This window comes from Poecile atricapillus, chromosome 5 (assembly GCF_030490865.1).
Source record: "Poecile atricapillus isolate bPoeAtr1 chromosome 5, bPoeAtr1.hap1, whole genome shotgun sequence".
Taxonomy (NCBI): Eukaryota; Metazoa; Chordata; class Aves; order Passeriformes; family Paridae; genus Poecile; species Poecile atricapillus.
The window spans coordinates 13,299,949-13,317,426 of record NC_081253.1 but is presented as its reverse complement, the minus strand read 5'-3'; the positions used below and the strand labels follow the sequence as shown (position 1 = coordinate 13,317,426).

Below are 17,478 nucleotides of genomic sequence, written 5' to 3'. Positions count from 1 at the left end.
CTGAAGATCATCACCTTTCAGATCAGCCCTTGGAGTTTATTCAAACCCCAGTTTCTCCACCTCAAGCTTGGCAACAAAGACCAGAAAAAGATCATTCTATTTTCTCAAATTGACTTGCACAAGTTTAGCTAGGGCTGCTCCCAAAATACCCCTGCCTGCCTCAGAATGAGGTCAGGGCATTCTACCCTCACTACTCGACTGACAGGTCCTCTGAAGCCTCCTGACACTGATCTGTGATCTGGCACTTCAGGCAGGTTCAGGACCTGTGTAAGACACGTAGCTGCCATCTGAACGTGCCCACAGATCACTCCAGCAAACAATGCAACATCTGTCTGCACCTTAGCTCCGTGTTCCGCATTTGCTTTTAGAGACACACCTCTACACCAGTAACACCCACAGCTTTTGAAAATAGGGCTTCAAATACTTGTTCCTGAGTCATAATGCAAGGCTTTTTATTTACTCTTTGCTCTGTTTTGTTTACATTATGTTTTTAAGCAACGACACTGTAATCACAGATGCAAACCAAGCTGAGTGCCGCTACCCCCTTTTAGTCATTTCCATACCTGGATATCGTTAAACTACACAGATAAAGCTCTCTTCTCATGTATTCCAACCAAGAAGTTATCATGATATTTTTACATCTGTCCATACTACACATTTGTTTCCTATTTACTCCACTTAATGAGCTCTCCTTGCACTTGTGAATCTGCAATGAGAATTAAAAAGCTGTTGTCCAGGCATAGGTTACTGTTTATTTTTATCTTCTATTACTCCATTCCACTCTTTTATTACTTTCTCAGCTTGGTAAAATTTCAAACCAAACACAAGCTGGAAGTCATTCAAAACCAAGTAGGAGACTGCAGCCACATCTTCTATTGTATAATGTGGAATAGTTAAATGCAGCCTTGAAAAGCAGATTTCCTAAATGCTTGTTAAATTATTTCCATAATTCAAAGGTGACAATGCTTTAATTTCAGGGTAATGCTACAGCTTTATGACTTCACAGTTTTATTTAATGGTCTAATTCACTAGGATATTCTGCTGTCTGCATTTGGCCCTAGGAGATGTTTTTACAGCATGGGAGTGCAATGCATTAAGCACATTTTAGACTCTCTGTTTAGCCTAGCCCATAGTTCTATCATCTTGCTGGAATCCTCCAAGTTGCTTTTGACGGCACACAAATTAAATTGTGGGAAATTAGAGCAGCTGGAAAACTGGCTTTCAATGAATTCTGTATTGTCTAATTCTCATTTTTATTCTTCAACTTGAAATATCCCTGTAGAGCACATTCCACCCATACAAACTGCATCATTCCTTTGTGATTTAGGAGGTTTGTCACAAAACAAGATTATTCAGACTGATTAAATTGCCAACAAGCCAAACATACGGTAAATGCTACATGAGAGAAAAAAATAAATGCATTGTATGAGCTCCGAGAGTTATTTCATACTGCTCCTCAATGAATGCCAAATTTTATCCTGAATGCTGTACCTATAACTAAAAGAACAACAACAAAAAAGACAAGACTTTCCTTCTTAAACACTGTACTGTTCTAAGCTGCAGTGGCAGATCAACCCAGCTGCTCTAATATACACTCCTCTCAAAGAACATTAAAAGACCAATTCCTTATCACAGACAGCTTTAATTCACTGGCTCCAAAGAACTGTTTTCTGAGTCTTCTCTGAAAGCCATTATTATTTTTGTGTCTATATTTTTTTCTGCTGGCTGACCCAGCAATACATGCTTCTGCAGCTTGTTTTCTGCTGATCAGCTTTCTCCCAAGTTCTGATTTAGCCATGTCCATCCAGTACAGAAGCACTGCAATGCATTCAAAGCAACACTCAGCAGAATGACCATACTAGATGTCTCTGATGGATGACAACAAGACACCACTTTTGTGACACCTTTCACCCTCCTCCCCCATGTTGTGCAGAAGCCCAGAGCTGGCAAACCCTTGTGATGCCAGCCTACTTCCCGATGATCCTCCATTTCAGCTCTTCCTTAATACAGGGAGGGTATCTCACAATGAGCAGGAAGAAACATTCCTCTCCAAGAACTGAAGAGACGGTCACTGATCTATTTCCCAGTGCCGAGTGGACACTTCTCCACTCACTACAACTCACTTCTGACAACTCTGCAGCCCTCTCTGCCTCCTTCACCTAGGGCGAGTGCTGAGACTCTTATCAGGTTTATGCTTTTCACATGTCTTGTGATGGCTGAGAACTGCACGAGCCTGGCAGACAAGGTGAGGCCACAGCAAACCTGCTGTTCTTCAGCTGCCATTCCAGGAGGGAGGGCATGACACCTGCAGGGCTTCAGCATGGCAGGAAACACCCGTGTCTGGGGCACACGGATCCACCCCTCGCAACCGAGACGCCTGGAGTGACTTGGACAGAGCCACAGCTTACTTCCAACTGCTGAGCACTGCACATGGGGCAGGACAGGCATGAAGTTGCAGTAAACTTTTGTTAAAAGGTAATGGCTAGTGAAAAATACCTAGTTACGTTCTTCAGTACTAGAACTTCCTTAGGTGCCACCTGCAAATGTGACACTGAAGGCAGCCTTCAGGACTTCTGCCATCATACTAATCTGAAAAACAACAATTTCACTGAAAGCAGCAAGGCAGCTGTTGACAGTACAGTGCCTTTGACATAATATTCACATTAAAGATTTTTTCATTCTATAAGGTTCTGAAAGAATATTTAATGAAAATTCAAAAGAGAAACATCAATTGTCAAAACTACAATGTGCCAAAAGACCTGTAGTGTTTGGGGGATAAACTGTAAATCTTTAAGGGCTGCCTTTAATCTAAACAGCAGTAAATAATTTGTAAGGGATTTCCATTTGTTGTTTTCTCTTGTGATAAAGTCAATCACAACTACAGACAGTAAGATACAGGATAAAGGGAGTTTGACCATTTAAATTGTTGTTCCAAATTCCTACAGCTGTAGGTATTAAAGGCAGAATTGAGGGCATGACCTCCTCCTATCTGGTCTTGCTTCAGCCTGTCCAGGGGAAGCCCTCCTTTTCACATGACAATTTCCCAAGTTCACAAGAAATGCAAAAAGGGCTGAGTACCTGGTGACTCCTGCATCTGTGTAATTGCTATATGAAGTAAAAGGAGATGTTTCTTATACAAAATAAATTAAATTCATATAAATTATATTAATTATATAAGCAGATGAGCTGAGATTCACATGTGGAAACAAAGGGAAAGATGGATGCCATGGACAATAATACAACTGATTGTTTTAGGAATATCAATGGGGATATGTACTATAGGGAAGAATAAAAATCTTAATCATTGTTAGCTGAATGAAAAAACAAAGACACAATTTGTAAAAAATTGCAAGTATAACTTGGACAATCTACTTCACATCTTATTGGAATCACTTTTTCTGAGATTTAGACACAGTTTCAAATCATTTTTTTGAGGCAGAAAGTAAAACTTCCTTTTTCCTGCATCAGAGAAATTAGCAGTATTTGCACTTTGAGATGAGACTATAAAACAGAAATGATCTGCAACAAGTAAAGATATATTTTTTTTAATTAATGTATTTTTCATTCTGGCAGTTTCAAAAACAGATCTTGGACCAACAGCAAGACCTGAGATAAGGTTGCATCCTTCCCCAGACTGAAATCCTGGAAGAAAAAAAAGGTAAGAAAGGAAAGGCAAACTATTTGAGGACAGGAAAAATATCTGGCAAAGATAAACTGTACCATTGATCTAGCCATGGCAATTTCAAAGCATTATTGATTTGATAGCCCAGGGTCTGAATACTGTAAAATAGCATCAGTAGAGAATTCCAGTGACAGGATGACTCAGGTGTACTGTAAGCAAATCTTTCAGATTTCAAGGGTAAAATTTACTCAGAAAGAGATGACAAAAGGTCATTCCACTTTTCAAGAAGGACAGCAAAACAAGCACATGGAGGTAGATTGCATGTCTACAGGCTTTGTCCTGGAGAACACAGTAATTAGCACTTAAGTAGTACTCCAGACAGACCAATAGATCTCTAAGCAGCATAAAAAAAAAATGAGCCTTACAATGATATAAAGACTGCCAGACCTGAGGTTCATAGGGTCTATCAGTCATCTTTTCTATTGACTGTTATGAATCTTCAATTAAGATTAATTCAAGTGGGCTGACTGTCAAACAACCAGCCTACAATGAAAATTTTTCCCAGCCCCGTTGGCTGTTCATTACCCCAAAGTATGACACAAAACATTCTTTTTCCACTTCATGTCAAATAGGCGTGGCCATAGACCTCCATGGATGATTTGAGAGCCAGGAAAAGCGTGCATAGCTACCTTACATTCCCATGTGGATGGCCCTGGAAACATGCCAGATGTGTTCCCACAGCACTCAGTTCACCCACCCCAATTTAATAATCCCTGCATGGACCCATTCACATCACGTGGTATCCTTCATGGCATCCAGCTACATCCAGTCATGGCTTGGACACATACATTTGGTTCAGCTCCCCACACACAGGGGCATATTTGGTGTGGATTCCTCAGTGTTTCTTACAACTGATGAATTTCCCTGTGAAAGTGACTTTGCTTTGTGTACAACGGGTATATAAGCTGAAGAAAACATTATGTTAATAAGCTGCTGTCTTTTCCTTTTAGATCTAGTTTTGAGGTTTTTGTCTTTCATTGTCATTGAACTGTCTCTCTTCTCCTGTTGTAAGAAAATGAAAATGAGCATTGCTTCTGTCGGTGAGGCCCAGTCACTTTGAGTCTTCCCATTCTAAATAGTCATGGATTATTTACTTTTAACCTCCCTTTGTACATCTTTCTATGCCTTTGATTAGGTACATTAGTGCTCCTGACAATGTCCTATTTCAACAACATATTTTACCTTCAGTAGAAATAAACAGCCCGCAAGGTAAGATCCTTTTAAAGTGCTTCATATGCTCTTCTCCCTTCTTGACCAATAAGCATGTTATTGAATAGCAGCACGTCATCTACAGTTTTTGTCACCTTGCTTTTTCAGCCACTTCTTCAGACAGTGGATAAGTACATTTAGCCACTCTAGCATCAGCCATTCATCAGATATTCTATGACACTACCGTTAAATTTCTTGCCATGCTGAAAATTGACTTTATTTTTTTAATACATTTTTTTCTTTTTTTACTCCCTGTAACATTTCCTTTCCCTTATCTCTATCTCCCTCTTTGTATAACTGTCCAATTCCCCTCTCAACACACACAATCACACTTTTCTGCTTTGTTCAGAATTTCTATTCACCAGTGGGCTGCTAAAGTTGACAGGCTGCAGAAAAAACACTCAAATACAAACACTGTAAACTAACTTGTAATGTTGATATTTCCATATCCACATCAAACACTGGATACCTATGACCAGACACCAATATGCAAGAAATCTGGTGTTTATCTGTCTCAGTTAAAAACTGGCTTGTTAAAAACAAGTTCTCTATCTGAAACCCTTCAATTAAACAGGTAAAAATGCTTTAGAAAGAACTTTAAAAAAATTAGAAAGAACTTAAATTAGAAAGAACTTAAAAAAATATTTAAGTGAACATTTAGAAAAACACTTTTCTTTAAATGCAATGATGCTACTCATTTCTGATGGTCTGATTTCTTCTTTGAATTCATCCTTCACAGATTAAAGGCACTATAATTCCCAGAAGGCATCAGCTCTCTGCACCTCCACTTTTAAAAACGCTAAACGAATCATTGCTCTGAATTTTCCATTCCACCTCCAAATTCTTCAGCTTGAACACATTTTGGGCATAAAGAGGTTACTGCTTCTTGAACTGTATACAGAAAGAACTGCCAGCCTGAGTAAAAGGAAAGATTTATTTAGCCCAGGAGCCCACCTCTGCCTCTGAGGGTGAAGAGATACCCCAGGAAGCCAAAAGGTTTTCCTGACGCTCATTCCCACTTCCCAGTGGTCACCCTCTCACAGCTGCCTGAGTGGAAAGCTGCAACTAAACCTCTGTGTTTATTTACACCTGAGTCTATCAGACAGGACTGGGGCTTTTTCCAGATGGGTTTTACTCCCTCTCTTGATCTATCAGCCCCCTTGCTGTCCTGTGCTGGTTTCAAGTTGAATTCATTGCATCAGGAAAAAGCAAATAAACAAAAATCTCCCAAACCCTGCTATGTAATCATTTAAGTGTCTCCTAGCTCACATATGATGAAAAAGAATCAATTCCTATGTGTTTTCTCTGATCTCCACACTCTCCTGTGACTGTTCCCCCCAACCATCTTTTTAATTTGTTTAGTCTCCCCACACATGGAAGTCATCCACTTTCACAACAATCCACATTTTTCTATTCACAGGAACTGTGGTACAGATATATGTCACTGAACAATACTATTTTTTCTGTTCCTTGTATGTACCTAGTGTAACAACACAGAATTTTGTATTTTGCCTTTCCCAGAATATGGGGTACTTTCAGAAAACTAAGCAGAAGCATCATCTGAAAAAAGAAGCAAACTGAGGATCCACCCCTTTGTACACAACGTAACCTTTTTTTTTCCTACTCTGCACTTAATCGATTACTGTAAACAATTTTTATGAGAATAACAATAAGGGAAGATCCCAGAGGGAAAATAAAGCTCTTGTGATTAAGGCACCCAAACCATATTTAGTTGACACAGAAGCATAAGTTTTCCAGGCGAGGAAGTTCTGTCAGTTTTCCCCACCTCCACTTTTCTCATAACCAAAATAAGAATGTCAGCAAGTTCATTACAGATAGAGAGAAAATCAGGTATATGCCTTCTGGATTTCTGCCAGATAAAGTTTATTTGAGGAAAGCAAATGCAAGGTGTTTGTCAAAAATCCTACTACTTCAGCAGAGATAAAAAGCACTGACAATGTTTTGATCACACATATTTATATGATAAATAATAAAAATGAGCACATTTCCCATATTGAAGATCAAGGAAGGATATTCAGACAGAAAGGTGAAACTCTGTTTTAATTCTTAGGAGATTCAACAGTGAAGGAGACACATCTTATTAAATATTTGTTACACTTGAATAAAAAACATACTTAATAATTAACTGTTGTGCATTTAATTAACATAATCATTGCCCAATTAAATAAAAATGAAAATTTAATTTGTGGCACTTTAAGTACAAGGAGATTAAGGATAAAATATGAATATCCTGAGTCCTCGGTTTTCAGCACTGAGTGTGGAGGTGATATGTGGCAAAGTAGATCGGCCAGAATTAGCAATTTAGAAAGGGTAATAAAACATTCCTTCATCGGCACCTGGCCACAGGAAGCAAAAAAATGACAAACAGGAGACAGTGGGGGAAATTTCGCCTCCATTTCAAACATAAAAAGCAGAAAGGGAGCCCTACCATCTATCTCCATCCACAATAGGGCTGTGTAACCTTTCCTCATACTCTTGGCTTGACAGTCCTGTATACAAAATAGGACCCACTTAAGGGGAGAATTTACCAGACAGGTATGTTCATTTGAAACAATTCTTATTTTAAACCTATGGAACTGTAAAGTTAAAAAGCCTCAACCACCAGGTCACCTTGCCAAGCTCTTGCTCTGCTACCCATCTCTTTGGTGTCCCTTCTCCTCAGATCATCGTGCATTCTCCTCCATACAAACACCAGGGACAATCAAGGCTTCACTCTGTGCCAAAGGCAGCACACTTGTATGAGGGGATGCATTGCTGCCTATGTCAGACTAGAAGCTCAGCTAATTTATAGCTAGCTCAGTCAGAGAAGTTTAATAATAATTCCCAGCCCTTGTGTTCTAATAAAGCAGAGAAACCATTCAATTACAAAAGAATGGTTTGGATTCTAAGTTTCTACCTCTTTAGTAAAAAAGAAACATCAAAAGTTATGATATTATGAAGTGTCCTTTATAAGGTTCAGACACTGTTGTACATCACTTAGCAAGGCAAGTCCTTCAAACTTATTTTAAAAATCACTTTCACATCAATCTTATTTAAGGAGACATCTCAAAGTGAAACCTCGGTTACAACTTCCCTGCTTCTTCCCCACTACTGAGCTGCGTTATTGACGTGTCTGTCATTCTACTCAGACCATCTCTAATCAAATTAGACCCGACATCAGGCAGCCAAGTCAAGGTTAGATCATTACCTGTTATATTGCAAAAAACACGGAGTGGTCCCAGTGGTCCACTTCCATCAGAATCAATGTAGAAGAAACCTGATGTCTTCCCTTGGTGTCGGTAAGCCTCGCAGGATTGCTCATAGACAGCTTTAAAAGAAAGAGAGAGTGATTGCATCACAGACAGACACATCTTATAGGTGAGTACTGTGTTAATTAATATCATAACATACCCTGTTAGCTGATTAGCATGTGAAATCTTACTGCATTTGGGCCTCAATCCATGGTCAAAATCAGACATTTGTTTAACTGATTCCTTGAACTTAATACAGGATGGCTTTAAAGATACAGGTACTTGCTTCATTTTGGATTAAAGTATATAAATACTTAAATAAAGGACTGTGAACTTTCAAATGTGACACATGTAGTTATGGAGTGATAAATATACTCATCCATGTATGGTAATTCAAAGACATACCTACATACACTTAGGCATACCTAGGCATACACTTAAGTCTTCCAACACTGATAACAGATATTTTTGCCATTCCTCATCCTCCCTGCAAGATTAACAGGAAACATTAAAGCCCTACCATAGTCTACTATGCAACTTGAATCCATTGTCCCCCAGCAGAAAAGCTCAGCTCAGACATGATGATATTTTTATGCTTTAGACCTTTTATACAACTAACTCTTTCTCTCTGCTTATCAATATTCTTCTCTTGGAGTAACAGTGCCCATGAAAATCCAAGTGGTTAATAAAAGAAGCACAGCAGGCCACCAAGAGCAAGAAAAGAAGGAAGAAAAACCCACAGGTCAGTACAATCTTTGTATTTAAGGCATATTTTCAGGAAAGGTATAACTGTCACTTCGTATGGGGCAAAGAGAAAGCTCCCACAGAGATACCAGTGGTACCAGTCCAGAGGTACCAGAAAGTCACATGTATGATCCTGAACCTTGAACAACAACCTTAAATCTCATTTCCGGAGAGTTGATTTTTTTTCTCCCTACCTGCTGAAACACATACCTGATTATACTGACAAAATTATTCTCTGTAACAGTTTATGACTGCTGTGTTGAGGCTGCAAATACAACTGCAAAGCTCTAATTTCTTTTAATCTGAAAGGAACTCAGCGAGCTTTTCAGATTGATGGCAAGGCCAGCACTTCCTCACCATTTCTAAACACAGTCCCTGCAGAAGACAGCAATTTCTCCACAGCAGCAGGAATAGTGCCACTCCTGTGCCCACAGGGACTCGCATCCCTCCTTTTCCCTCATTCCCTTAAAGAAACTTCTCTAATGAAACTCTCAAAAAGGCATTAATGGTGAGCCCTGAAGCAGCTTTGTCTGAAGAATGCTGTAATGTAGTGTATCTTCATCACTTAGATGTTGGACATTTCTTCACTTCTGCCAACAAAATAGAAGCACACTTCTAGGGGCTCTGGTACAAACTGGCTGTGGATTAAGAGTCTCACCATTCAATCACTTGTACACTCACCAAAATATGCCTTTCCCTTGCACATTTATTGCCAGACCAGGCATCTTCAGCCAACAGAACATCACTGAGTGCTAAACAAGAACAGCACTATCCTTCCCAAGGTTAAGAAGCTGCTTAAAGTACTCAGCACCTGATGAGACAGTGCCTTAATTAGCATCCATCCTATAATAAATAGAATTAGGAAAGCTTTTTCCTCACAGCCTGATGTGTTCAAGCATGGTAGGAGGCCAGAGTATCGCTAAATTCCCACTGTGCTAGCTGGCCAAGACCACGTATTATATGCAAGTTAAATAAATTCCCCAAACCAGAACCTATTTTTCCAGTGCTCACAACCTGAGGGGCTGACAGTGTCCCTGAGTTGCAGAAGTGCTGACAGAAGCAGTGGGCATATGGAGGTCAGGAGAGAGATGGTAACAGGCAATTAAGTAAGCAACCAAGGAATCATGGTTTGATCAATTTGCAAAGTTCTTAAACTGCAGTTCACTTAGTGAATTTGCTGTCATCATCGTTACAGGACACTTCATCTTGTCTCATTAGGGAATATGCCTATTGCTTCCTCTGAATTGTTTGCTGAGAGTTTTTTTGAAAACAAAGGATGGTGCGAGGGGTAGAGACATAAAACAAATATGTTGTCAGTGAACTGGCACAGCGAATCTAATTCTTCATCACAACTTGTTCTTTCTAAGTGTTCTTCTTCTTGACTGTCATTCTGGCTGAAGCCCAGATCTACTTTTTTTCAAATTAGTAAGGAAAGATGTGAAGATTCTGCCATTAATAATGTGGGCAGATTCAAACAGAGATGATCTACTCACCTTTAGATGGCCCCTTTGTCACTGCAACTTTAGGGAAAAAAAGGCTATATAGAGCTAGAAATCAGGCTAAGGGTGCTCAACTGGTGTAAATCTGAAAGGATACACAAGCTTCCATAAAACTACAGTTATGTCTGCCAGAAGAAAATCCATCCTGGTATGTTTGCTTTCCAGTTATATGAGAAATCCAGCGCTACATGCTGGGAAGAAGCAGAAGAAATGGGAAAAGGCTATAAACCTTCAGCTCTAGCACATAAAACATATTCCATCATGATTAGTGAAAAGCGGTTTTGGTGGGTAGATCATTTTGTGCCTGCAAACAAAGTTTCACATGCCTGTTCTGTAGCATTTGGTACTGCACACTTCTAGATTGGAAGTGGATGGGCCATTGATTTTAATTCTCTTTTTTTTTGCTATTTTTTTCTATATAATGCATCAAGAAGAAAATTATTTTTGTTTTTCAGTCACTGGCAAATGCCCTTACAGACATTTTGAGTGCACCAACTATTCCAAGCTCTGCTCAAATCCTTTGTGGCCTGAGATCACTGCTTGCAAAGTTATGCAGTTCCATTTGCTGAAAAAGGCCCTATTATGCCAGTAACAACAACTTGAAGCCATCTTTATGGGTCCATGAAAGAAGATCTCTTTGTAGTCATTCTTCTCTTTTTGCAATCAGAAATATTATATGAAAGTAAAAAAACAGTCAGCTGTGACTGTTAACACCCCAGAACCTGAACTTTGAAAACTGCCTTCATGTTTATGTTCTGTTTCATATCAGGCTTCTCTGATGTAGATGGAGTTGTGTTCATTTTGGGAATGCTAGGGATACCATCCTTGTAATTGTCATTAAAGAGTCACCAACAATTTAGAGATATAATAAGGCTCCACTTTCAAAAAGCAAGCACCAAAGGTATGGATTGAGCTGTTGACAGGTGCACATATTTTAATGGCAAAGAGCATTTTCAGTAATTGCACCTTTTTAAATAAAGGAGAGGTTATTCCTCAGTTCATTCAGAGTAGAACCCACCATGAATTTTCAAACATTACTTTTAACAATATTTAAAAAAAAAAAAAGTAAAAAAAAAGTAAAAAATTGTGATTTTTTTTTTCTTTTCCACTGAAAGTATGGAATACATGAAGTATTTCAATAGCGTTTATAATTTTGTTCCTTCAAATTTGTTTTCCTATTGTAAAATATTCACCCAAATGGAACCAAAACAACAAAAATAGCATGAACATGATGCTCATACAAAGCTTGTTTCCTCTTTAAAATACATTTTTAAAAACATAATTTCAAAAATGAAACCTTTAACTTGTGTTTTCTCTCATAGAAGGAAGATCAGCTTTCCTTCTCTAACCCTACCAGTGTTTTTTTTAGGCGGTATTTTTTTGGCTAATTTTGCTTAACACCAGCTGCTGAAGATAAAATTCTGGTTTCCAGCACCATTTGTTTCAGAGAGCCAGAAACACTGAAAATCAGAGTTTAGGACTTTGAGCCCATGCTGTTTCCCCTGGGAGCGAGCTGCGCTGCCAGGCAGCAGAGGCTCTGCAGCTCCCACAGGCAGCAGGGTGCGGCTGATTCCTGGAGCTGCATTCTGATAGTGCTGGACAAAAAGCCATGTCAGCAGCCCCATGAACCCACACCACCCCCTGCAAGCCTGGCCTGGATCTCACAGGCAGCTATGGCTGCTAAAAGCATTAGGGTGAAGTACAGCACGAGGCAAAAAAAAACAGTGTAAAAGGTGTCACAGGGCTGTTCCTGCTAACTGGCTGCACCACAAAAACCAAACAAGAAACAGCTTGACTCCGAGGTCCCAGATTTAGGAAGGGAAAATACATCAGAAATACCTGTTTTACTTGGTCACAAAGAATGTCTTTTATTGCTTTTTTTTTTTTTTTTTTTTCCAGAACCACTTCTAAGTTATAACACTGAATAGACCCTATGCTGACATTTTGCTCTATAAGGACTTTTTTTTAAAGGCTACTGCTGTGTTTCACAAAGAAATTTAAAATCCTCCCAGAGCTGAAAGCGGTGCAGCCTGAGAGCCCTATTCTTTAGAGCAAGAGCTGCTTCTCTAGTAAGTGCTATCTGTGCTCCTGCCTACCTGCCAGGATGGGCTGTGCTGATGGTGTGCAGGATGCACTGTACTGACAGAGTTCAAGATATCTATCTCCCAGCCCCTTACAATCCTCTGTAAAACTCATATACCAAATTTCTCCCTCAGCTATCTCGTTCAGTCTCAAGTATCTCAAGCTGCACTAGCTTTTCAGATCAACAGCTCATCACATCAGAACATTCATTTATAGCACAGTTTTACTCACTGATCATAATGCCTATCTTTTCCATTAGTTCTCACTTTTCATCTTCCCAGGCGCTTAGGAAATAATTTGTCAAATTTTGATCATCATTCACAAAATAAACACTTTATCTCCAGTCAGAACAACATCACCCAGTTCTACGTGTTTTCTCATATTTTCTGCAATATAAACATTCATAAGCTCAAAGATCAAAACTATGGCTCTGAAATGTACACATCCCATGTTTTTCAAGGAAGACACTACACCCCCCACAGAAATATCCTTGCAAAACTATAAAGATTCACTTTGATTAGTCATGGTTCAAGCTATAGATCCATGATTCAGACTTCAGTGTCAGAAAAGCATTATCAGATTTTAATATCATTATAATAAAACCATTTTTTGACCTTTTGTGCATAAAAACATTACAGAATTTCATTTCCTAATTTCTGTATCAAGATCCTTATGGCTGGCCAGCCACAGCACATGCAAGAGCTCTCTGTTACTCCATGCTCAGGTCTGAAAGGGCCAGGGTCACTCTTGGTTTGGGTCTGCAGTTGAAAATTCAGCCTTTATTCAATATGCTTCACAAGCCTGAAAGGTTTTAAATATGAGGAATTGCATCACTGTTCAATTCTCTGAAGTATCTTGAACCTGTTCATCCACCTGTTTTAATTACAGTCCTTAAACCAAGGATTGTTTTATCCCTGCCATAGCTGAAATTTGTAACATGGCTAAGCACAAACATTTCCAAGATCAAACCTTCGTTTTTCCAATTTAAGATCTTTTTTTGTCCTATTCTTCACAGACTACACCTCACTCTACTGGTATCTGGCTTCCAATCCTACTTTTGCCCTATGAAGTTCACCTGCAATCTCCATGGCAGCCTTCACTAAGCACAGGCTTCCTGTTCTACTGTGGAGCTGCTCAGCAGATGAGCCTTTAGATGGTCTCAGTTCCTAAGTTCTTAGCTCTGTTTCCTTTGCTCATGTTCCTAACTTATGAAACCTCTGCTCTCTTTCAAGCCCCCCTTTTTTTTTTTTATTCCTCCAGTTCTAAAAAGGAAAAGCCACTCTTTTTACAGAGCCTTGAACTTCTGCAGATAACCCTCAAGGAGCAACATATTAAAAACCCCCTCTTCAATGGGTGAATGAACCTGCTCTTCACCCAGTAAGTTGCACCTCTTACCCCATATTTAAAATCCTGCTTGCTGCTGGACTCAATGTAAAGGTTACAGTGACACTGTTCAGTTTTCCTGCTGGGAAGACCAGGCAAGGTAAACCTCTCTCTGCAGCACCCAGCAGTGTGTTCCTAATACAGACAGCACCAAGACTGTTAAGTTCCAAACAAAATGCTATTTTTTTATTTTTTTTTTCCTCAGAGGACTCTGTTCTTTTCAGATTTAATGGACACCAAGATAACTTTCCTCAAAAATTCCCAATATTTTGTCGCGACTGTATTCCAAATTACTTTGGAAATTGATTTCATTGTATAAAACGTGAGCTAGGGACTCAGAATTAGAGCTATAGTAGTTATGATTACCAAAATGAATCCTGTAGTAGTCCTGTTTCAAGATTAGATTCTCATAATCTAATGAAAGTAGCTGATAATTTTCAGTTTCTCAGAGGGAGAGAACATTTTATGGTGATGTAATAGATAAAATACATTAAAAAGACCTAAAGAACTTAAATTCTTCATTTCATTGGGAGGCGCTGGCACTGTCCACTTCCCAGGTAAAATGTAGCAGCAGTGAGTTGTTTTCATCATCTGTAAAAATTGTAAACTCATGAAAAACTGTAGACAGAATACTTGTGGCAACAGAATTTCAGACTCATTTAATCGTTTTGTAATTCTTTGCACCTTAGACGAAAGGAGTAATATTAACCCCTATAATGGTAATTATTGTATCCAGAAGAGATAACTTATGTACTGGTTAGACTAGAGAGGCCAGTAAGAGCTGGGGATTCTGCCAGGATATTCAACCATAGACTGACCTTGGGAAAACAGATATACATAAATGCTGAGCAGGCCAAATTAAGCATTCTCAACAAAATACTCAGAGCTCTTGGAGGCAGATCAGAGATGGCTATTTCAATCTCTGCTCATGTACCTCAGGCCTGACAGATCTGCTCTAATAGACTTGGAGTAATGAGCAATGAACAGAAGATTTTCCTAAATAAAAAATAAAGCAATATGCAATGGCAGGTTTCTTATTTCAACAACAGAGGGATTAGTACAGCAATGAACTCAGGGAATGATCATCATTCTCACCCTTAAAATACAGTTGTCTTGTTAAATGCCATAAAAATGTACTCTCAAAACCTGGACTGTGACAGCTCTGCTCTTGACAGAATAATGCAGTCTCTGCTGTGACTTGCCTGGATGACAGACAGCTTATTTTTTCCCTTTTTAAAATATGTACTTACTGATCTGGTAAAGAATATGTTATTTCCATAGACAGAATTAAAATGCCTTTTACCGCAGGGTCACCTGAATGGGTGTTCAGGGAGATACTCCCATTTCCCCTGGTTTTTAGACAACCTCCTACTATCCAAGCCAAGGCTCCCCCTGGGCATGGTAGGAAAGGTCATGTCAAGCCTTGCTCCCCTGTCACCTGCCTGCTGTGGCTGGAAGGTGGCTGTGACAATGACAATGACAGACCCCAGCCTGGCGCTGGTGCAGGGACACCTGCAAGGCCTGTTTCTGCAGGAGAGCAGCCAGGGAGACCCAGAGCATTGCAAGAGTAGTGCTGGAGGGACAGGAGTCATCAAAGAGGTGAAGGTGCTGCTCAAAGCTCGGTATTTCCATCTTGCTGAAAAGTCCGGGACTGAGCGAGTCCCCCACGGGCAGGAAAGTCCCGAAGAGGAATGCTCAATGTGTTATTTGTGAGGAAATCTCAGGCAAAGGGAAAAACTTTTCTTAAATGAACACCGCTGAAGGGAAAGCATTAATAACACAGTAACTTATTGCAAAATAAACAATGAAAATTCATATTCCAAAAGCATGGTGTGAACAAAAAATGTGCAGGAACACCAAGTACAGTGCTGAAGGTTTGATATGAATATTAAATGTGTTTTCTTTAGTCAAAGAAAACCAATGTGTTTAAACACACATGGAAAAAAACCTGTTCCAAGAACCTCAAACAGGAAAACTGGCTACTCAGGACATGCAAATTGCACTACCAAACTCACTTGCAGGCATCTGTCAGATTGAAACTCTCAAAACCTCATTTGTCCAGCCAGCAAACTATACACATCTCCCTACCTTGGAACACAGGAGAATTACCAAACCCCCAGCTGGCATTTTAAGATGCAGCTCCAGTACTGCTAACAATCTGGCTGAAGCTATATTAAGCTTTTCAGATAAAAAATGATATATGCAGTAAGCATATAAATATTAAAAAATACATTTTCAAAGCCTGAAGTTATGTTAAGTTGATGCCATATCACAATGACTATATGACATTTCCATTATTGGATGACTCTTTCCTCCAGCAATTACCTAGGCCAGTAAGACATATGGCTGTATGTGTGAGATAGATCACACACCAAAGCAAATACCAAGAATTAAATTACGTTCTGTTAATTATCACCTTGCAAAGCTTTGAGACATGTTGACAACCCCAGAATATGAGGAATAAAATCATTATTTTATATTTCTCAACATCTTTTATATCAATGTTCAGCACTCTTTGGAATTAAAAAATTCATGCAAGACTAAAAACCACCTGAAAACTATCATAAATAAAAAATAATAGAAATACAGAAAGGCAAGATGAGGCTTTCAAAGGGACTAGCATAACTCACAGAAAGATAAGATTACTAATCATTATCTTGCAATAAAGTTATTCTGTATCTCAGGGCCACTTTACACTGGTCTATTGCTCCTACTATCACATGATAATTACAAGAATTATTAATATGAGAGGAATGACTATGCAGCTTTTAAACTATGCACTTTTAATTAATACATATTTTAATTTATATATATGCATATAGATATATATGCCAACATATATATAAATTAAGATCTATAATTCACTTATCTAAGTTTACCTCTATGTCTCTTCCCTCCCATAATTTTGACCTACCTTCAGTTGCCTACTCTGTGTCTGGGCTAGGACAGCCTCCCTCTGCAGATGACAGACTTCAGAGGTGGTCCATGAATTTGCCATGGACACCCTATCTCACAGCGAGATTAGTTAGTTCTGAAAGCAGCTGACATTCCTTTTTACATATAGAGAGAGACCAGACCACTATCTTAACTTGGATGTCACAGTACCAGACAGCAAAAGATAGATTAGCTGAATCCCACCCAGGCCTTTTCCCCAAGCTGCATCTAACATCAGTGTTTGTATCTAAAGGAGGAGAAGAGAAAATGAACATTATATTATTATCTGTTTTGCTATGGTTCACACATGACATTACATAATGGATCCTTTCCTATCTGGATTTTATCAAACTATTCCAATACCTGACAGATCAGCAGGCAACCCACCACACTGGAGAAATTGGGAAGTATCTATTGCCAAAAGGCTTCAGCTGAGCTCATCTCCCAACCTATCTAAATGCAAGCTATGAGAAGCACATTTAAAAGATAAAGCAAAAAGCAAAACCATACATTTTAGAGACTGAAATGCAATTGTATCCTCAAAGCACTGTCTCAACTACAGATAAGCTCAAGTAGCAATAAGTTTCAAAAGAAAGAGCCCACACAATTTCAGTACATGATATAGATCACACCTTTTAATATATCTGCAAATTGGATCCTATTTCCAACAGGGGTAGAGAAACTAAGGCACAAC

The 17,478-nt window shown here is 39.1% G+C and overlaps 1 protein-coding gene across 1 annotated transcript in view; it reads right to left on the bottom strand.

Moving 5' to 3' along the window:
- The window catches only part of CNTNAP5 (contactin associated protein family member 5), a 269,482-nt gene that overhangs the window by 82,586 nt on the left and 169,418 nt on the right, over positions 1-17,478 (bottom strand). Inside the window, exon 12 of the mRNA XM_058839980.1 lies at positions 8,100-8,219. Coding sequence (XP_058695963.1) covers positions 8,100-8,219 — 120 coding nt within the window. The remainder of the gene's footprint in view (positions 1-8,099; positions 8,220-17,478) is intronic.